Below are 22,960 nucleotides of genomic sequence, written 5' to 3'. Positions count from 1 at the left end.
ACTGCTACTGCAAAACTAACAGTAGGCAAACTACATCATGCATTCATGCATGCACACAAACCCTATATACTTTTCCCTGCATGGACCCAAACTACAGTGGATAAATGACACTCCAATATCTAATACTGTCTGTCGAAATATTGCGCTGGCTGGCATTAAATCTGGTTTTGGGGGAGGTTAGGCAGGCAAGGGGGAATATCGGTAAAACAGAAGCAAGCTTTAGCATGCATGTCAGGGCCAGGGGACACACTCTGAGCCAAATGCCAGTCTATAGATTGCAGAGGGACTAAAGATCACATCATCGTCCACCCGGACATCGGTGACACCGGACAGCAGACAGAAAGAGAGGGAGGACCAAATGATCCCTGCCAGCAAGAGGCAATATAGACAGCCGCTGTCATTACAGGGCAAACATGCACTAGTTTGAGAGCACAAATGTAAACACACACGTAGGGTAACACACACGTACAAGAGCCGTGACAACGATGTTATAGACAAGTGCTGTCATTAGAAGAGTCTCTGCGGATCTCCAATGATAACGAGCAAGGGGGAGGAAGAGCAGGGGGATGTTGAGGAGGGTGACTGTCCAGCTGTCTGCAGGTGAGCTTGTGGTGTTGGAGAGGTCAGCTTGCTATAACATACAGCACCACACAAATGATGCAAGGTACACACTAAGAACACATACCTTCTTTGCTGTTTGTTCTTATTCATTGTCTGAAGCTCAAAATATTTGGATCTCTGGCGAAACTTTCATTCTTTAAGCATAATCAAATGATGCTATGTATTGATGTATTTTAATTTCACTGCACATCATGCTATATGCTACAAACAGCTCAAGGAAGTAGAAGAGGAGAGTGATAGTAAATGTTTTACAGGTATGCAGTGAGCTGAGAATTTGGGCGCACAAGACATGGCTAGTTTAATGTCAGCAGGGAGAAATGCAATAGTATTTTTGGTCTTTGCATTTTAAATGAAAAGAGTATATAAATATACATAATCAAAGTGAAAAGACCCTGCTTCTCACCTGCTAAATACTGAGTTAGACTACAAGTTCCCTGCGACTCTTAATGGACAAAAGGATATAGATTATGGATGGATGGATGATGAAAAGCTTTGCACCAGTTTGACAACATATGAAGTGTAGTGACAAATTAATGCAAAGATCTGAATACCTCTACAGTGAGGTGAATTGGTGGCTCTGTTATGCTATAGGGCCCATTTTCTGATTTGCTTTGGGTCTTCTTGTCACTTTACAAGGGTAAGGTTACTGCAAATCAATACAAAGTTGTTGTGAGATCAAATTTATTCTGTGATGACACATTTTTATCCTTATGAAAGAAATCTCTTCAAGGTTGACAGTGCCTCTAGATGCTGCAAGGAGTTCCTGAATGGTTTGAGTAAAAACATTATGTTGACTATATAGTTATCACTTTTCAACCCTTTATGGAATATTATAGGCAGAACTTTCACAACAATGACGATACTAAATGAGGAAATATCTTTTGGAAAAATGCTACTCCGTCCAAAACATTCAAGGAACTTGCATGTTCAGTTGTTCCTGTACCAGGTAATGGACACCTAGATCAGGGCAATTCATTTCAAGAGCTGCGGTCCTCCAGGAGGTTTCCCTTCTCCAACACACCTGACCAAGTCATTGTGCCATACTTCCTAGGCTGTTTGATCAATTTAATTTGAGTAACGTGTGTTGGACCAGGGAAACATTGAAAACCTGCAGGACTGTGACCCTCGTGGGACCAAACTGAAAAGCTCTAATTTTGATTTGTTGCGTGCATAATATATGCCGCAATTAAATACACCAAAACTGCACCATGTACAAAAAAGAGGTATTTTCACTAATTTTATTCATAACACAATCTGTGCCACATACCATAAGCTAAATACTGAAGTTAAACTTAATAGGAATCACGTATACTAAAGTAAGATGTTACATAAACAGTTTTTTGCCAACATGACTATTGAAACATAAAGTCAAAATCATCCTTAAGAATTATCAAGGATGATATATATATATATATATATGTGTGTGTGTGTGTGTGTGTGTGTGTGTGTGTGTATATATATATATATATATATATATATATATATATATATATATATGTGGCAATAAACACATAGCGTGTCACACACTTTATTCAGAATCAATTTGTTGTGCTGAGCTTACTGTTAAGAGTACCAGAGATTCATATCTAGACTGCTATGTACTTAAATATGACAGGCAGACTATCAGTGCATAGTTTCACTCCAGCTCTAAGACTCCTACTGTGTGATATGCCTCAAGGTGTGTACATATGGGAGGCTTTGAGTTACACAGAGCCTTACATGTGTCAGGAAAACATCCCTCTTATTCTTTTCCATAACAGACTGCTGTATGAACACTGCCTGTTCTAATGTAAAAACAGGCTAAAAACACTGCATTAAGCAATCACGTTTCTGGGATAATTAAATTTACCTCAGAAAATTCTTTAACCACCAGCTTAAAATGTTGAAATAATTTGGTTTCACTTCAAACTGTATCAGAACCAAATACCTGACAAGCAACATATCATATTATTCCTAAAACTGTCTAAATTCTTCACATGATCTGATCCGCTTTCTCATGTCAGTAACCATCAAAAAGGTTGAGCGCTCCATTTTGTATCAGTTAACACACAAATTGTTCCTAATCCCTCTCAGATTGTGTTGCCAGTGGTCTACTGTCACAGCACACGTGAGGACCATTGCTCTTCTTCTGGAGAGGACTGACAGGTGGTTTTCAGGTAAAGCGGTATCAGGTGAGTTCAAACACTCCGACAATCACTGAACGTCCCTCCTGGCAGAATCCACAGCTCACTTCAACTGCAAACTCCACATGACATTGAGACGTTTCACTTCAGGTGCTGAAACTTGTCCTCTTCCTTGAAGCTGTGTGTGTTCATATGAGTGTGTGAAAGCAGCTACTGGAGTTCTGTGGCTCTCACTACAATATGTCAACAAATATCTCCCTGAGGGTATTTTGACATGTGCTGTTTTACCTACTTATTGATGAGATCAAAGGCTCAGATCCTTGATATCAAAGGCTTGGTTTAGTCTCTGCTTCTTTATTGACTAGACCTGCTGGCTATGCAGTTTTAGGTTTGGAATTATGTTTTATTATGTCTGTTAATCTTGTGTCTTTGGTTCAATAGGAAAATTACAACAAGCAATGCAAAAAGCCCAACTAATGAGGCTGTATTTGAAAAATGCAAAGCATAAACCAGGGGTGCACAATTCCAGTCCTCAAGGGTCACTATCCTGCAGGTTTTGGATGTCTCCCTGCTCCAGCACATCGGATTCAAATTACATGGCACTTTCCAACAGCTTTTCAAGCTCTGTAGAAACCTGTTGATAATCCATTAATTTAAAATGTTCAATGCTGCCAATTTATATATCTCAGCAAATGCTCTTGTATGTACAATAAAAACAATGTTTGGATCCACTAAAAACAAGGAATTTCATCATGGAGAACATTAATTTTGCTTGTCTTATTCCCATGGTGGCAAAAAATGATCTTTGTCAAAACTGGCATAATTGCTTTTATGTTTTACATTTATCAATCATTTCATTAATTTCATTCTAAATCTATACACTCTCCACCACTTGGGTTATTTTTTCATCTCCTTTTCTATTTCCATTTTATCCACTATTTACTATAAGTTTACCTATTTCCATTTTATTCACTATTTAATATGTTTACCTAGGTGTTTCACTCTCTTTTAATTAGTATTAATGCTAGTCACAGGTTAGAAAGCAGTAATCCAGCACATTTATCACAGCTAAGCCAGTCTCACTAGACCAGGTAGTCCCCCATCTCCACCTCATATGATGACTGAAATATGGCCCTACTACAGTCGGGAGAGCATGGTTGCTCTAAAAGAACCTCCACTGTTCCCCTGGAAAGGCTTTAAGATACATTGAGGCCAAGTAGGTGACACAACATCTGAAATCAGCTATAACAGCTTATGTAAACAAATAGATAGGTGCCTCAGAGAGAAGCACAATGAAGGAAAAGTCATAAGGAGGGGGTGCTACAAGTAGTTAAACCCAGCAATTTTAGGGAAATGCTGACCAGCGAAGATGACCTGACTGCCACAGAGTTTAAGAGCTTTCTCCAGTCACACCTGGATAATAAGAGTGGCACAGAACTCTTCCAGGAATTGATGTGTGGCAAGCAGCATGAAAATGAGACCCCACAACAATTCCTAGATAGAAGGATTGAGCTTAAGCAACAAATTATGTTCACCACCAAGGTGGCTAACTCAGCTGTTAAGTACAAAACCTCAACAATACAATGTATATTTTTGAACACAATATGTCAGGGCATCAGGGAAAAGTATGAGGATGTCAGAAGTGAGCTAAAGCCTCTCCTTGCTAACCCTGCACTGTCCGAGGCATACAGTCAGTGTCCTGCTGGACACTGTAGCCAACGTGAGCTTGATTGACTGTGACTGGAAGAATAAATACCTACCTGGCCAAAACGTTCAGACTCAGTGAACTTGTGGATGATAACCTAAATGTGATTGCATTAACAGGAGATGAGGTACATGAACGGTGAATTAAAGCTGTTAATCTGCAAGGCAAAGATGACCCCAATTTATCCATCCATGTCCCCTTCCTGGTAAGTCGTGGGAAATTAGACAGACAAATAGTTGGTTTTAATGTAATCCAAGAGCTTTTTAAGAGCAATGAGAGCAAACCCAAACTCATATCCATACTGTCCCATTTCTTTGTGGGTGCCATGGATATTGATGATGCCAGTGCAATTGTGAATTTAATTCAGACCCAGAAATATCCAGAAGAAGAATAAGCTTCTGTGAAAGTGGGCTTTAAAGGGTTCACAATTCCCCTTGGTCACATGGCCCACATTAGGTGCAAAGTGCCTGTGGATATCAGCCCATCAGAAACACTTCTCCTTTTTGAACCCAAACTCGACATTAGACGGCTTGAGCCCCCGTTTACACCACAACACTGAGACAGTAACTGGAGAGAGACTGGCCTCTCATTTACACAGTGCCAGAGTTTTGAGTGGAAAAAACTACAAAGATTTGACAATGGCCTACAGAGTAAAATTGTTTTGCAACGCAAGGCAAGTCCTGTCAGTGTAAACTGGGACTGGAATTTTATGGCGACAATGATGTATTTTACATAATTTTGTACTTGCACACCCAGACCCTGCTTAACCAGCAAAAAGCACAGCAACAACAATGGGAGGAGAAGGCACGGTCACCCATGGCTGACAGCCTGGTGTGGGGGACAGTGAGAAGTTTCTGGTTGCATGATCTGAGTGACCGAGATATGGAATGCGGGAAGAGAAGGCCTTGGAGGTAGGTTGGCCTACATGACTGATGGCTTTATAGACCAGCAGGATAAATTTAAAGGTTTGACACCAAGGCTCATGGCAAGTGAGGACAGAAGGATGGAGTGGCTGTTGAGAGTGATGTGGGTGATCCCAGCTTGTTTGGTCTGGTGGGGGGTGCTGATGAGGATGGCCTCAGTCTTACTACCATTTAACTGGAGAGAGTTTTGGCTCATCTAGTGATGGCAACTAGTAACCCGAGAGAGAGTCAGATGAGTATAAGGGGAGGTTTGGAGCTATATTTGAGTGTAATCAGCATATGAATTAAAACTGATGCCATGACTTTGGAGGATAATGCTGAGGGGGAGCATGTAAATTAAAAAGAGAAGGGGACCCCTTGGTGACACCAGAGGTAGCAAATCTGGTGGAGGATGTAAGATTTCCCAGTTTAACAAATTCCTGCCTCCCTTAAAGATAGGACTGGAAAAAGGTGAGGGTCATCCCTGTAACTCCTACCTTTCGGAGGCACTGACACAGAGAGTTGTGGTTGACCGTGTCAAAGGCAGCAGGTTAAGTAGGCTGGAGAAGCCAGAGTCAGCAGCCATCAGTAGGTCATTCAGAACTATGTGCTATGGGAGGGTCTAAAGCCAGATTGAAATGTCTCATAGAGATGGTGTGACTGCAGGTGTTGATGCAGCTGGTTGGCAACAATCTTGTCCAAAACCTTTGCCAGAAAAGGCAGATTTGAGATGGGACGGTGGTTGGAGAGGATGTCAGATTCCAAGTAGTGCTTTTTTAGCAAAGACTTGATAGCTACAAGTTTGAGGAGGGATGAGACTTCACCAGTATATAGAGAGCAATTGATTATCCGGGTCATGGAGGGAACAGTGGCTGGAAGGCACCTCTTTAGGAGTGATGCTGGGAATGGGGGTTGATGGAGCATGTGGCAGAGTAAATCTTTTGTACTGTGGAAGAAAGTTCAGGTTGAGTTATCTCTGTAAAGGCTTCGAGAGTTGGACCAGCATAGGGGGAAGAACTGGGTATGGAGTTCGACTGGGTCAAGACAAAGCTTTGTCTGATTGTATCAACCTTGCTTTTGAAAAAAGTTCATGAAGCGGTTGCAATCTTAAGTATAGTGATCAGTAGTAGAGGAGACTCTGGTCTTGAGCATCTGGTTGATAGCTGAAAACAAAATCCAAATGAATGTCCATTTGAACTCTATTGACTCAATACCACCCTCCTGTAGTAATCAGGGGCCACTCATGACAACTCTGTGGCACCCACCTGTGGAAATCTGTCAATTGACTGATGAGCAACAGGAGGAAGGAAGGAGGAGTTTTTGCCATGGTCCATGGGTTTTACATTTATGTTTTTGTAGTCTGTGTGTTTTAGTTTGATTTTGCTGTCTTTTAGGGTCATTGTCTTGTCTGATTTCTTCCTGTTCATTAGCTCATCTGGCTTGATTTTCTAATTCACTACGCCTGTTCCTTGTTAGTTCCTCAGTGTATTTATAACCCTTGGTTTCAGTTTTCATTTGTCAGATCCTTGTTGTGTTTCCCTGTCACGTGGTTGCCTGAGTCTTTTGTTTTATTTCCAGTAAACTTTGATCCTGCAACCGTCTACCTCCTGCTTCTGAGTCCTGCTATTGGGTCCTCACCTCTGCTGCACCGTGGCAGTTTATGCTTGATGACAGTATTTTTGGTGACATCCCAATTCTCCAAATGTTCATTAACCTTAAAGAGCACCAGTCCAGTGCACACAGACCTTCATATCCAAACCATTGTTTAAAGAGGTCAAAGAGTGTACCTGTGTGCTTAAGGTTGGATTGTAAAGTCAAAATCACCATTTACAGCTGATTTTAGTCTGTGTCAAGAGATGGAACTTTCCATTGACTATAGATCATAAAACCAGAAAACAGTACCAGCCACCTGCAGGACCTTTCAAAAACTCGTGATCGCCATAGATGGTTTAGAGTAGTTTTAAGTGGGTTTTCCTAGTTTTCCATTCTAAAATGCCTGGCATACTGGCAGCAAACTACAGAAGGTCTGACCACTTTTTTTTCCAAGACAATCACCATCAAATTAGTTTTCAAGAAGATTTATTTCATGCCAGTGCAGAGGCTGTGCTGCTCAAATGATTTCTCCACATGCTTTGGTATCTTTCAAGACTGTTATGTGTTTCTTTGGCAACAAAAGATTTGTTAAGTAACAGGATCAACTGATTAAGCTCTCCCAAACCAAGATAATCTGCTAAATAACACACCAAATCCCAAACGGGTTGAAGAGAAAGCAAAGCAGATGCGGGGCAGGAGCAAGGCAGAGGAAAAAAATGGTGGAAATTCACATTTTTTCTAACTGTTCTGATAGGTAACATAGGATTGCTAGCTAACAAAATGGATGAGCTCGAGGTGCTAACAAGGTCTCAAAACAATACAAGGAATGCAGTATTATTTGCTTTACCGAAACAAAACTGCATGAACACATGAGTCTGCACACTGTTTTAAGACTGTATGAGCAGACTGCAACAAGAAAGTCAGCGGAAAGCTAAAGGTGAGATGGAATTGCAGTGTTTTTTAACCACTGATGATGCCATCCTCGACATGTCACTGTAAAGGCACATCAAGCTGTTGGCCGTGACATTTCATCCAAATATTTATCCAGAGAGTTTGCCTGTCTTATTCTAGTAGCAGTTTATATCATTACTTGTTACTACCGCAGACACAGCCTGTGATGTCATCAGCTTCATTGCTGCTACGCTACAAACACAGTATCCTAACGCATTTATTGCAATTTGTGGAGACTTAAACAACGTCTCCCTCTCTGCATCATCACCAGCATTCTAACAACTCGTCAGCTGCTCCACCAGAGAAAATAAGATGTTGAACTTATTTATTTTAAATGTTAAAAGTGCAAAAAGCTCCTCTGCCCTGCCTCCTTTGGGAAGATCTGCCCATAATCTGGTTTGTCTCACCTCCACTCACAAACCAGTCATTCAGCAGCAACTGGTCATCACACAGACTATTAAAATCTGGTCTAATGATGCTCAAGATACTCTGAGAGGGTGCTTTGTGGCCACAGCTGGAATGTCCGTGAACCACATGGATCGATGCCATGACTGATTGTGTAACAGATTTTATCAACTTCTGTGTGGAAAGCATTGTTCAAACAAGAACAGTGACATGCTTTCCTAATAACAAACCCTGGTTTACCAGTGACCCAAAAAACCTGCATTCAGGGATGGAGACGGAGTTATTGAAGACAACACAAAAACAACTCAAAACAAAGATTAAGAAGTGCAAGGACGACCAGAGGAAAAAGAAAGTAAGCTCCAGCAAAAAAAAATATGAAGGATCTGTGTTGGGAATGAAAGAGATCACTGGCTTCTAGTTAAAGTGGGATCAGACTGATGGAAGTTTGGACAGTGCTAATGAGCTGAACATGTTCTTTAATAGGTTCAGTTTTTCAGCCCAACAGATCATATACCCTCCATGACCCCACAGGTTTTCTGTCACACCACCACTCTATCACCCTGCAGCTCAGTCATGGACCTTGCTACAGCCTCATCTCCCTCCACATCTAAAAATACTGAGACATCTTCTGCCTCCACCTCTAACCTGTCTGTCTTCTGTAGGCTGGTGAATAAGCAGCTTGAGAAACTGAACTAAAACAAGGCTGCAGGTCCATATGGTGTCAGTCCCAAGGTTCTGAAAACCTGCTCAGAACAATTAAGTTGAAAACTAAGTTCTTCAGCATCCTTTCAACACCACCTGAGTCAGAAATGAGTTCCTGTGCTATGGAAAACATCCAGTTCCAGTACCTTAAAAAATCCCAACCATCTGAACTAAATGACTACAGACCAGTTGTCCTAACATCACACATCATGAAAGTCTTTGAGAGACTGCAGTTGGTGCACCTCAATAAGTAAGTGAACAGCTTTGAGGACCCATTATAGTTTGCATATTGAAAAGAGCTTGGGGTTGAAGACACCACCATCCACCTGCTTCAGAGAGCCCATTCTCTTCTGGAAAAAATCAGGCAGCACTTTCAGGATCGTGTTCTTTGATTTCTAAAGTGCTTTTAATACAATTCAGTCTGCTCTATTTTGTGAGAAGCTCCAGATATATACCTCCTCCACCACCTGGATTTATGCCTATCTAACAAGCAGGTCCATTTTCAGGAAGCTTAGCTATCCCTTGATTGACGCAGAGGATGGAGCAATACCACTGGAAATCACAGGGGGCAGTGCTGAGAAGAATAGCTGACTTGCAACCAGTGAAAAAAACAAACCAGAAATGAAGAAGAGGATCAGGAAAGAAACGGAGATGGGATTTATGGCTCTTTGAATTGAGCCGGATCTTTGGAAGGAAGGGAGGACTACTGAAAAACTGGCTCATACTTACAATATCTTACAAATGACAAACAACGACAAACAAAATATGTACTGATATAAAATCTGCTATACAAGACTAAAAAATATAGATAAAAAGGATAAACCTGAGCAGTCAGTGAAAATTCTAGTAAATGTTTAGGATAGAACTCACAGTATTTGTTTCCGAACAATACTCCCATAGATGCGTCACATGAATGGAGCGTGTTGGACATCAGACTTCTATGATGTCACAAATGTGATGAAGGCAGTGTGGAAAATTTGAATATAAAAAGAATGGCTCACAGCTGTGACTCAGTTCTCATCGTTCACTTAAAAGAACTGTTCAAAAGAATCGATTCGTTCATGAACGTCACATCTCTAAAAGAAACAAAAAAGCAGAAGAAGAATAAATATGAACACAATGGCTGAAGAAATTGCACAAGCTTTTGAAGAAAGACTATATGTGAGTGTTTAGGGTTTAGGTTGGAAAAAACTTTTTAGGGATGCATCAAACAATGTCTGAAACTGACATTGGCTAGCAGGAGTGAACTCTGAACTTAGCACTGACTTAATTGACTTAATAACCATGGCAACACAAAGACGCATTAAAGTATGAGGAAGTGACACAGCAACGTTTGACATGGACATTGCTATTTACATACATAAGGGAGTATAAATGGGCCTAAATGTGGCTTTTTGAGACTATATAGTAACCTAATGTCACACCCAACACGTTTTTAGGACACTGCTTATAAGATCAGTTAAAAACCCTAAATTTAAAAATGTTCTTTGTTTAGAAGGTTTAATAAGAAATAGAAAATATACAGAATCACACAGTCAAAAAACTATGTCACTTCCAACATCTCTGACTTCAGTTTGACTAGTTAAGCCTCATCTGCAGCCTCACAGTGAATTACCATTATTTAACTGAAAGCCCAAACTCAAACCTGTTTTGAACTTCGCATTACTAAATTATGCATTTCATAAAAATGCATGCTTTCAAAACTATAATAAATTATTCGTCTTTAATTTTACCATTTTTGCTTTTAACTAAAATGATCATCTAATGTAAAATAATGAATAATGAATTTGGCTCCAACACAAATGTTTGATCACACAAATGTAAAGTCAAAACTGAGTAAACGTGTCTTGTTCTCCCAAATACTGTACAACCTCCTAAGATAAGGACAAAACTGTTAAAAACAGACAGACAGCTACATGCTCCCACCCACTCAAATTCATGAAAAACAACAGTTATGTTAACATAATTATGCTGACTACAAACAAACCTTCATAAACATCTCACCAGGACACTATAGTCCAAATCACACACTGATCAAAAGCATTGATCTAATTAAAGTTTGGATGTGTCAGAACTCACTTTAATTAAAAAAAACAACTTAAATAATAGTTTTTGGAGCCAAGGAAGAAAGATTGAAAGTCAGCACTTAGCTTCAAATCACTAACTTAAAAATCAACAACACAGCCAGATATCTGTGAGTAGTCATGGACTCAAACCTGAATTTCAGCAGTGACATTAAGACAGTTGTGAAGTCAGCCTGCTATCACTTACAGAACATATCGAAGATTAAAGGACTGATGTCCCAGCAGAATTTTGATAAACTTGTCTATGTATTTAGACTGGACTACTGTAATGTTGTCTCCCTAAAATGTCCATCAGACAGTAACAATTAGTCCACAACGCTGCTGCTCAAGTCCTTACTAAGGCCAAGAAAGTGGATCATATAACTCCAGTCTTCAGATCTTTACACAGGCTTCCTGTCTGTCAAAGAACTGACTTCAAAACCCTGCTTTTAGTTTACAAAGTACTGAATAGTTTAGGACCAAAATACATTCAGGATCTTCTGGTTTGTTACAAACCAACCAGATCCCTGAGGTCATATGGGTCAAGTCTACTTCCTGTTCCCAGAGTCAGAACTAAACATGAAGAGGCAACATTTAGCACTTTTCTGCTACTCAAATGTGGAACAAACTCCCAGAAATCTGCAGGATCTGCTACAACTGCCAGCAGTTTTGTATCAAGATTAAAAATGTTTCTATTTGCTCTATTGTTAATTATTTATTGCATTTTATCTTATTTTATTCTAGCTTTTTCTCTTTTATCTTATTAAAGTTGGTTTCTAAAATGCTTGTTAATGCATTTACTGCAACCTGCTGTAATGCTTTAATATTTAATGTATAGCACTTTGAATTATCCTGGGCATGAAATGTGCTATTCAGATAGACTTGCCTTACTTTGCCTTTATTTTTGTTTTATTTTCGCTAATACAGTTTAACACAATTTTATCCACATAATGTTACAGTTTCATAAATGGCTGGAGAAACTGGTTTAGATTTTAAACAGCAATTTCTTGTTTGTCATGCTTTCAGGTATGAGCCACAAAAAAGTTTTATATTTCCATGGAGGACTTGGACTATTCTAAGCACTTTCTGCAGAGGTTGGCAGAGCAGCAAAAGTAAAATAAAGTAAAAATGTAGTTCCTGAGTAAATTAAGTGAGGGTTGAGTAGTATTTTGCAATTAGTACTGTACAGTAAGGAGCTACTGACACTGGCGTTCTGTATTTTTATTTTGTAGCCACAATAGTTTTCCCAAAAGATTCTAAAGGGTGAGGGGTATTGATACTATCTACAATTACAAGTCATTTTATCTTATTGAAACTATAGTGGAGGTAGCAAACTTTTGCCTTTCCACATTAAGCTTACATAATATTTTGTACATTCAGTTTTACCATTTTTGGTCGAATTCATTCTCGTGGAATAAAAGTTTCTTTCACTGACTGAGCTTTGCAAGCAGAACATTCCATAGTCATTTCTCTTTAAACTAAAGGGTGTGAGTGGATGCTTAAGTGTGCATGCATGTATATGTGTGTGTCTGTCAGGTGCTGGTATTCACATTAGTCACATAAAAAAACAAAGGATTCTGGGAAGCCACACTGGACAAAACACATCCAGACTCCTCTTGGTGTCTCTCGATTTCTTGTGTGTTTGCACGCATATGTATATGTGTTGGTAGATAAGTGTGTGCTTGTGTATTGGGGCGCTCTCTTTAGGGAGTAAGGGCGCCTCATTGGCTGCCATGTTGGGGTCAACCCACGGTCAGGACATGTGTGATGGATGGACCCTTGTCTCTAGACCACTACCCAGCCCACTCCCTGTCCTCTCTTCTCCTGTGGGCCTCAGACTCATGAGCTACCCTGGCTGTGCACTTCTGTTTTCACATCTTTTTGTATAACTCCTTTTGGCACACCAAGAAGGAGTGCTTCATCAGGCAGAAAGGAGCTCAAAGAAAACTGCAAACAACTCTTTGAGGTGAGTTCTGACTTAAAGATGTGGAGGTGTTGCCCTTCAGCCTGTGTTGCTCATACCCTCTGCTTTACCTTCCTCTAATCATCCACATCCCTCCTTCCTTCTCCCTTATTTTCTCACACTTTAGCCACCACCGTCTAACAAACATAACAGGACAGACAGCTACTGACCACATGATGTCATCTCTCTTCTTCTTGTCCTCACTCTCTTCCTCCATCACACTGTCAATCCCTCCATCGGCTCTGTCCCTCTATCGGCACATGGAGACACACATCTGTCGATGGAGGAATTCATTTTGGCTGCCAGTCACAACAAGGGAGTGGTCAATGAATGCAGACGTGCCAATACCTCGACTACTGTGATGAGTGACTTCTGTCTGTCTGTCTGGACTTCCAGCGCAAATGTATGTGATAACTTAAAGACAAAGAGTCTGTCTGAGAGAAGAAATAGCCTTGTTCTTTTTATTTGATTTTACAGCATTGTGTATAAAGTGTATATTTAATAGCATGAATAGTGCATGCAAATAGCATAAATAGACCAACTAAGATATATGTGTTCAAGCAAGTTCTGATCAAGCAAGGGCATGGAAAGGTTTATGCAATACAGATGACACAGTGGCTTCTGTGGTTATTTTCCTGTTACTTATGTTTGGAGATAAGTAACAGGAAAAGATTTCTCCGTTGCAATGGAGAAATTAGGATGGTTCAAAATATGTCAATATGTTTTACTGGCAAAGCTATTTACAGTCTTTTTTCATTATTTAAATTTATTTAAATATTTTAATATTTACAAATGGTGATAAAAAAATATCAGCTTGCATTGTAGCTAAAATATTTATGCAAAAGTCGTGGTACGGGATTTTTCAGATCTTAGATTTAGTAAATTTATGAGATTTATATTATTTTTTTTTTTTTTTGTTAATCTTTTATGTGCAAGGAGACACACACATGTGGAATCATGATGAAAATTAGAACATTTTCCAACAAAGTCTGAGATAGTTTGACATTGAAGCGAATGAATCTTTTGAAATATATATTTTTTACACTTCTCTAAATGTAGTGGCTCTTGTACTTGCATCTGTTTAACCTTTTATCTCTCTGCTTTACCTTTTTTAAGTGACTTTAATAATTTTATTACAAATGTATGGAAACAAACCTGCTTGAGTTTTTCTACCACTACAAGTTTTGACCATTTTACTATTTATTATATCAGTAATTGTCATCTCTGCCATTTAAAAAAAAAAACAAAAGAACATTTATTCTTATTGTTGTTGTCCAAAAGAAAAGAAAACATACAGAGAAACATTTATCTCTTGCTTTTGTCTTTTTGTGACCATTAAATAGGAACTCATTGCAGATGTCTTATACGTCCTACATCTTTCAGTGAAAGTGTTGTGACATAAATACCTGCACATTCGGGTGGTGATGTTTGGGTCTTTTTGTTAACACTGATTTTGTTTTGGGCCCCCTACGTTTTTCCATGTCCTAATGCTGCTGGAGAAAAATTAAATCCTTTTGACACAGAGTTTATTTTTTGTTTTAAATTAAATAATCAAAAACACACACTTGGTAATTTTCTAAATAAAGTATTTTATAGTTATTTTTCACACATTATTTTAGCTAAACTAAACTGACTGACTGAATTGAGGCCACCTTTTTTACAGCTTGAGTGCACTTTTTAGCAAAGTTTTTGAAGGAGTGAAATATTCCTTTGCATTCTTCTAATTATAGGAAGAAATCTAATTAAAACTTCATTTTCCTATTAAAAAGAGCATCATTTAAATTAACATTAAAAATGTAAACAAATGTAATAGAACTCTAAATAAATGTCAACTGAATTTCAAAGTGTTAGGGATATGGTATAATATGGTAAAATAAATCTTAAAAACCAAATGTAAAATTAAACGAATTTACTGTTGTTGAGAATTTTAAAAATCATGTTTCAGCTAATTGGCTTGGTTTGTGGAATATTGTAAGCTACCTTGTTTGTTATTTGTGGGCAGTATATTACAGATGATTTATATTTATTGTAACATCTCAGAATTATTGTGTGTATGTGTGTGTGTGTTTTTTTTTTTTTTTTTTGGTTTTTTTTTTCACATATGATAATCTAATCAAAATGTACGTCAAGAGGTTCATCCATAGCGACGAAACGGCCTCAATCAGTGCCTAAAAAAACGGGGGGGGGGGGGACATAATTCAATTCATGCAAAAAATAGATCTCACCTGGAACAGATTACTCCTTGTTCTGAGTCGCACGTCTGTATTTCTATTGGTCTCTTCAAGGATACGGAAATGAATTATAATTTCTACATTGGGTCCTCAAGTCAGAAGCTTTAAACGTGTATTCCTTCTTCCCAGAGAATCCCTAGTTTCCATAATGAAACATCTGTCATCATCTACGTGTTTATCTCAAGGCCTTAATGGAAACCAGCAGGAAAGACCAGATTCGGAACGTTCATTAAAAGCTCTGATTTTTCCTTCTTCTTTTTTTTAACCTTCTTTCCCCCCAAACGTGGCATCTGATGAAGTTTTGGTCAAACAGGCGTTCATAGCCATTGTATGACTGACTGCATTGTTGTCTTCCCACTTTGGTCTGTAAAATGGAGTTTAGGTTTGTGTGGCGCTGAGACAACAAACCTAAAATCGTGACCGAGGTTTGACCTGGGATCTCTTTTGAGGATCAGCTGCGTGACACTCTTTGAGCTCCTGTAGTGAATTGCGGAGTGAAGGGAACTTCAGAGAACTTAAACTCACAAAGTGGGGTCCGGGGAATTCCAAGGGGGTCTCTAAAGAGGTTAAACGTGTTTAGAAATGCAACTTATATTAAACTTATCAAACTTTTTTTGGGGACAGCAATGATTTTCTTAAATATTAGTCTCTTTAAAATAAAGACTTTATTTTAATTCAAACGTTCATAACATAGATAGATAGATAGATAGATAGATAGATAGATAGATAGATAGATAGATAGATAGATAGATAGATAGATAGATAGATAGATAGATAGATAGATAGATAATTTTAGATAAAAAAATGCTTTAAGCAAATTGCATAATTAATAATTTAATTACCCCACTTTAATTCTTATTTCTCTTTTTAATTTTCGTTTATCTGTTGACAATGTCATGTTGGAAATAAAAAAAACTCATCTGATCATAATAGTAAATTATTTAATAAATACTTAAACATATATTTTTATTAAACTTTTCATAACCTAATTTTGTGTCTATTTATTTTTTAAAACACAGAATTTCACACTGCAAATCACTAAACACACAGCTGTTTCATAGTCTGTTTGATTTTTGTTTTGCTTTGTTTGTTTTGTTATTATTATTATGAATGGCCCCACAAACAAACCCCCGAGCAACAAGTGTGTGTACATGTTTTAGTATTTACACAAAACATATATAAATGACTATGTTTGTAGTTACTAAACTAACCTCTACAGCTTTGATGCAAAATATTCGTTGTCCTCTGTTGAGACAAGCTTATTACAATTAACATATAGCGAAAGATGTAATGTTAATAAATAAAAAGTGAAAGTGATCGTGATGACTTACTGTCCTCTTCCGTGTGTCGCTGCTGAATAGGACTGAGCTGTAGCCTCAGCAGATCTCTGCAGCTCGAATACAGCAGCTCTTGCAGGTGGATCCAAAGTAAAGGTGAATGTCGCTCATTAATCATGAGCGCTTTCGGCGTTTCTTTGCCCTTTTATGGTAGAATGGACTCGCATCCTGCACACCAGGAATTAAAACAACAAAAGGATCAGGAAACATCAACCCTTTCAAATTCCATGTCGCCTAAATCTGCCATTTTGTTGTAAGTTGGCTTGAAAATCCTCGGGTTTAAAAAGACCTGAGTGTTAGAAATAGTTTTTTTCTGTGCAGAAACAATTTCTGGCTCTTTGACATGCAGTACTGCAAGTTTTCATACTTTATACTATCATCAGGTAGGGTGATGACACTTCCATGTAACTTGGGAACTGATGAGTTGACATTGACAGGAGCGGTTGGGCTTCCTATCCTATAACCTCGATTCTGCAAGAGTTTTTTTTCCCTCAATAGGCCAAGAGCTCGATAAGGTTGTCATCACAAATGACGCTGACATTCGTGCTCTCATCTTCCTCATGGATAAACATGCCTTTATTATGTCAATAACTCTTTACCCCAGGGATAGGAGCGCGCAGGGCCGCATACATTGAGTTGGATGAGTAAAACAGGCACGTGGCGTTTCTACAGTTTCTCTGACTGGACAGAGATTTGCCCTTCTGTCTGCAGATCCTAAGTACATAAGTCAGATAGGAAGATTGGAATCCAACATTTGCCTTAAATCAGCTTTAACGAATCTTTAACGCCCAAGAACTCCCCCAAAAGTCATAACACAAAAGAAGATTTAGAGGTAAACGCACTTTAATACACATGACTGACCCGTAAACGTCTCTCTGGACAAAACAGTTTGTGTTCCGCTTGATTAAATAGATAGCAGGTAAAAGCCTGAAACACACAAAAAAAGCTTTGAATGACCGGTTCTGCAACTGATAAAACTCAGCGCCCCATTATTGACACATGAAGGAATTACGCATCATGCAAATCTCACAATACATCCAAACAGTCGACGCACAGAGACCTGAAACAAAGAAGTGATAGCGATTAAGGAACATTACAATTCACTTACTGACGATTACTAAAGATGTCATCTTGCTGATTGTATGATGCCTAATTGACGGCATTCAATACATTCACACCGCCTATGGATGGGATGCATCTTTAGCTCATTTGAGGTATATTTGTTTTTGTGTGAATATTTGTAGCTTTACATTTATCAGCAATAGTCAGGGGTAGGTATAAGAGAGACATTATCTCAATATAATCTGTAAAATTAGCTAAATTTAAGCCAACATTCAAAAGAAAATTAACACATTTTGTTCCATGACACTTGTTTGGACAGCAGTCCTGTGTTTCTTGCGGATACATTACACCATTAAAAAACATGAAGTCCGGAAGTGGTCCACATTATTGTTCAAAGATTCCAATTAGTGCATTAATGTCTGAATGTCCCAAAAAAAAAGCCATCCACCAACGACTTTGGTTTTGATACACTTTGGTATATATACTACCCAAAAAAGCTAAAGAGAAAACTGCTCCTCAGTTTGAGGTGTAAGGATCAGCCCCAGAGGAAGACACTGTGGAGGAAGTGGGAGAGGGTGTGGATGGGGCTGAGATTGATCTCTCAGAGGCTGCATCGTCAATTTTCTCTTGAATGCCTTCTGCCGTCTTTGAGGTTGTTACTTTAGCGGGCAGAAGACCCTCTTTCTCCCTCTTTTTCTGCTTCATCCTCCGGTTTTGGAACCAAATTTTCACTTGAGTCTCATTTAGCTGAAGCGCAGCGGCGATCTCTACGCGGCGCGCCCGGGTCAGGTATTTGTTGAAGTGAAATTCTTTTTCCAGTTCTGTCAGCTGCTTGGTGGTGAAGTTGGTTCGGACAGTGTTCGGTTGACCAGCATATCCATATTCACCAGACCTTCCTGGAGACGAAAAAAACAGATTTCAATGAACAAGGGTGATCCTGATTGTTTTCTAATCACTTTATACATAACCCCTTAGATAGTGTCCTGTTCCTGTCTAAGAAAAAAACTTTTACGCAGCAGAAACCACTTTTACGCACCAACCATTTATTATCATTTTATATGAAAGAGCAAAACAGATCCAATACAAATGCTAGAATATAGCATCATATGCATTATAATACAGATGTGCTAAGTAATCTAAATTGACGAATTTGAATTCAATACACTGACATAACACGCGCTTGCGCATCAGATTGCCAAGTACAATACCTTCAACTCCTTCATTCATTTAAGACAGGTTTGTTTGCAGTCTTGGTACCATGCCATATACTTTCTTATTCACACACAACTTGGCACCCACCTGTTTTCGGTGGATTCCTTTTAACTTTCATCCAGTCAAATGTCTGGGCAGACGATGCACCCTCAGACAGAGGAGAACAGCAAGCCTCCAGGTGAGCTGCATGTAGAGGTGACAGCGGGTTTGGGGCCCCGGGGTAAGGGGTTGCTTGCTCATGCCCGCCGCCATAGGCAGAGTGGGTATACTGCAACTGACCCAGGGGGGCGGCACTGTAACCATGGCGATGTTGAGAGACCATAGAGGAAGATATGTTACCCGAATACATCAGTGGGCCACACTGGGGGAATGCAGTGGTAGAGTCTACTTCCTGGTTGAGTGTATAATGGTTGTAGGTGGCGCAGAAACTTTGGGGTCCATAGCTGGGGCTACAGGCCGGATGGGCCCCGTAGGAGAGACCCAAAGAGTTTGAAGTAGACTGGTAAGAACCAGGCTGGTGAGGAATGCTGTCAGGGGAAGTCCTGCTTGCCATGAAATGGTCATCCGCCCCGCAGTTGTTGACAGAAGCCCCGCAGGACTGGAAAGTTGTAATCCCGTGGTCCGAGTGGAAAGCCCTGACCGAACACGAGCCACCTTCACCGCTCATCACCGAGTAGTCTAAGAAGCTACTCATTGTAGCATTGTTGTACCAGGATTGAGGGACCGTCCTCTGCAATCTCTGATCTCTTTTCTCTCTTACCCTAACTGACCGTGCCAACCTTTACCTAAACTTGGTCCTTATCAGTGGAGGGAGGGGGATACATAGTCCGATATCAATAAACGGGTAGTGTCACGTGGCCCCGGGTCAGCCAGTGAGGTACTTGTCCTTATCCTCCTCAGCCGGTGACAGATTGGTGTTTGAGGGGCTATTTAAATTCCAAGCGCTCGTCGATCAAGGTGACGCGCGTCTCCACTAATGTATTGGCCGAGCAAACAATGAGCTGGGAGGCAGAAGGCGGTGGACAGCTCCGGGGTCGCACTAGGAGCGAGGTACACATACACGGCTTCTTCTAACCCCCCGCTGCGCGCTCTCCCACCGGGGGAGAGATCAACGTTTCACCTTCTGCAACCTCACCACGAGGATGGCCCCGCACTCTGACCTCAGGTATGTGTTTTTGCTATGGAGTACAATTATGAGTCTGTGTGTGTGCGTGTGCTCAAGTTCGTGCGCGTGCCCTCTGTTCAGCCGTGATGTCATATGTCTAACAGTGTCATTCTCCAGATGGATGGAAGACTAAGAGTGTGTGCCATTGCCACGGGCTATCTTTAGGCTATTAATGTCTCATTCCAATGCGAAATGTTTCACGCTTGAAAATTAAAGGATTCTCTCAGCAAATATTGTCACAATGTGACAGTGAAGGAGAGGCAAGATGTTTTACTGCTGAAATTATGTTCATTCAGTCCAACAGGTTTTTTTTTAATTATTATTTACAACTTTGTTTCCTGATGAAGAACGCTGTTGAAAACATCGAGTCATGTGGCGTGGTGTCAGAGCACTCTGAGTTTTGTCCGTATCATTTCACGCCATGTGGTGTGGAGAAATGATACCATGGCATGAACTTTTCCTGTAACCGTTTTGCCCTGAAAAATGACGCGCAAAAATGCTGAAGTTGCACACAGTTTGTATAGTTATGTTGTGTTGCCACATGTAATGAAATGACAACACACTGTACATTAAGACGACGTGGTATTAATTTTTTTACTCTCTCAGGTCATAAGGTCTGCCATCTACTCCGGTTTCACCCCCACACGTATTCATTATGCATGTATAGTGATCAAATGATATAATAATGCGAGGCCCATCGTGAAGCTAATGCACGTCTGTAGCCCGAGGTGCAAGTGTGGGCTGATTATCCTGTTAAGTTCATCACATAAAGCTGCTGGAGAAATTAATGGCCACAGAAAGCAGAGGCGAGAAAAAGACAGAGCAGAGGGGGGAAAGTGTGCCGCAGCGACAGCACATGCCCAACCTCTCACTGAGGAAGAAGAAGAAAAGGGTGGGAGGAAGAAGGAGACGATCACATAGAGGGTTGAGCGCCCCTAAAGGCCGAACGGGATCAAACACTCAAGATACTTCTTACCTTGTTTTTAACATATTTGTTTTTATGCAATACGGATAAAAATAGAAATATTTCGTTCTTCTGTGCACTGCTGTGTTTTCAACCAGCTGTGAAAATTAATTGTAATAGTTAAACAAAATGATTTTGAGGTACTTTGTTCAATAGCTTATTTCCACTTCCAGCTACTTTGTACTTTTTCTCTATAACAGCTCAGTGGGGAATGTTTTGCCTAAGCTATAGGGATAATTTGACAATCCATACAAGTGTGTAGACACAGTAGACAAGTCACTTTCGACTCTACTGCTATCATCCAACTTTTACTCAGTACATGGCCGCCCATCATTTTGTTTTCATAAGCATTAATCTTTTTATTCCTATTTAAACACACCATAATCATATTTGACAAAGTGCATCTACCATGCATATCATATCATGTCATGAAGTCATGAGGTTAAAAAAAGTTTTACTCCAACTTTATGGGTGACTGTATATATATATATATATATATATATATATATATATATATATATATATACTACCGTTCAAAAGTTTGGGGTCACTTCCCTACTGAATCCCATGGCAAAGTGACCCCAAACTTTTGAACAGTAGTGTAAATATACATACATAGAGAGAGAGAGAAAGAGAGAGAGAGAGAGCGAGAGAGAGAGAGCTGTTAAATCTGGTACCCTCTGATATAGAATATACTATATACTTTTTTTTGCTTAGGGTTGTTTAATTTTGAGTAGAATAATTCTCTACGTATAGCAAATATCCTGAATATGACATTATGTTGGAGTGTTTCTACTGTGTAGTTAAATGTACAATACCAGTCAAAGGTTTAGACCTACTTTCCCAAATGTAATGGGAAAGTCCAAACTTTTTACTGGTAGTGTCTTCCTCCATTTCTTTGATGTTGACTCAGATGAGGTAAAAGGTGATTAAAAAGCCTTAGTTCTTGTTAATCACCTTGTTATAATGAACACTTTGACAGACTTTGCATAAATTTATAAAGTAAAATAGTGTTGCAAAGTTACCACCAGCGAAGAAATAAAACACATTGGGGTCATTATCTTCACCCACATTCCCCTTTTCCCTTTTCTCAGTCTGCAGCTGCCTCTGCAGTGAGTGGGCCCAGTGTGGATCCTGACTTGTCTGCTTGTGGAAAGAAACTTCGTCATGCAGGCCTCGGAGCTTTCTTAGCTCTTTGTGTGAGCGCATGTGCTCAGAAAAGGCGCGCTGTCTCGGAATGATTTGGTTATACTGGCCCCGTGGTTAGTCAGAGCAATCTGCGTAGGAGTGCAAAGATCTGCCTACGCTTTTACCCACCCCCACCCCCTTTGGATCAACGTACACACTCACATACGGCTCACAAACTACCGTACAACTTTCCCCACCAGTGTTCAACCAGTCAATGAGCTGCGTGTGGCTTCCAGATTATTCGATAAAGTTTCTAGCTGAATTTCACACGTGTTCATGAGTTTTTGAATTGATCCACGCAGGCTCACTTTGCAACTGGTGGTTGTTTCTGCTAATTTCACATGCGTTGAAGTGTGGGACTAACCCACTGAGTAATCTGTGCACGTGCTAATAACGGATTCCCATAACTATAATCAAGAGCAATACAATAGTGCAGGATTTTTTCATAATGCCATTGAACTAAGGGCTTTTACCGATTCTCTAACAAGTTGCAAATCTCTGTACATTTTTAATAAAGCAATGATGATTATCCATACTCTATACACAAAGCAAACTAATTAGTAATCTGACAAATTGCTTGTAATACAAAAGTAGTTTGGCTTGAGTTTAGATTTCTCTCACTGAGAGTGAGTGTAGACTCTCAACGTGAGTAGACTGCCACTGCTGCCGAGCCAGAGCCGTGTTTAAACAAGCTATAAAAATGAATTATTACCGAACGCATGCAGAGACTCGGCCCCTTTTAGCTCAAGAATTGGGGAGTCCCGTATGAAAAC

The 22,960-nt window shown here is 39.7% G+C and overlaps 1 protein-coding gene and 1 long non-coding RNA gene across 5 annotated transcripts in view; both read right to left on the bottom strand.

Moving 5' to 3' along the window:
• LOC121628300 overlaps positions 1 to 16,733 on the bottom strand; it is a 36,869-nt gene extending 20,136 nt beyond the window's left edge. The window contains exons 1-2 of one of the 4 annotated variants that reach the window (XR_006008137.1): positions 16,591 to 16,733; positions 13,199 to 13,327 (exon numbers count right to left, since the gene is read on the bottom strand). This is a non-coding gene — a long non-coding RNA (uncharacterized LOC121628300). The remainder of the gene's footprint in view (positions 1 to 13,198; positions 13,328 to 16,590) is intronic. The other 3 variants (XR_006008140.1, XR_006008139.1, XR_006008138.1) reach the window with 3 other exon arrangements.
• A 479-nt stretch (positions 16,734 to 17,212) lies between these two features.
• Positions 17,213 to 21,312, bottom strand: hoxa1a (homeobox A1a). Its single transcript, XM_041967315.1, has 2 exons — positions 18,958 to 21,312; positions 17,213 to 18,554 (listed from the first exon to the last, which is right to left on the bottom strand). The coding sequence occupies exons 1-2, from the start codon at positions 19,562 to 19,564 to the stop codon at positions 18,175 to 18,177; spliced, it is 987 nt and encodes a 328-aa protein (XP_041823249.1). The 5' UTR covers positions 19,565 to 21,312; the 3' UTR covers positions 17,213 to 18,174.
• Positions 21,313 to 22,960: the final 1,648 nt, after the last annotated feature.

Source organism: Melanotaenia boesemani, chromosome 17 (genome assembly GCF_017639745.1).
Source record: "Melanotaenia boesemani isolate fMelBoe1 chromosome 17, fMelBoe1.pri, whole genome shotgun sequence".
In the NCBI taxonomy this organism is placed as follows: Eukaryota; Metazoa; Chordata; class Actinopteri; order Atheriniformes; family Melanotaeniidae; genus Melanotaenia; species Melanotaenia boesemani.
This window is presented reverse-complemented; position numbering and strand designations above follow the sequence as displayed.

What these genes read in the sequence shown, in the direction of transcription:
- hoxa1a (XM_041967315.1), bottom strand. Translation starts at nt 19,564, where the DNA reads ATGAGTAGCTTCTTAGACTACTCGGTGATGAGCGGTGAAGGTGGCTCG. An exon ending in AAGGAATCCACCGAAAACAG is followed by an intron (nt 18,555 to 18,957) that starts GTGGGTGCCAAG and finishes TTTCGTCTCCAG; the next exon opens with GAAGGTCTGGTGAATATGGA.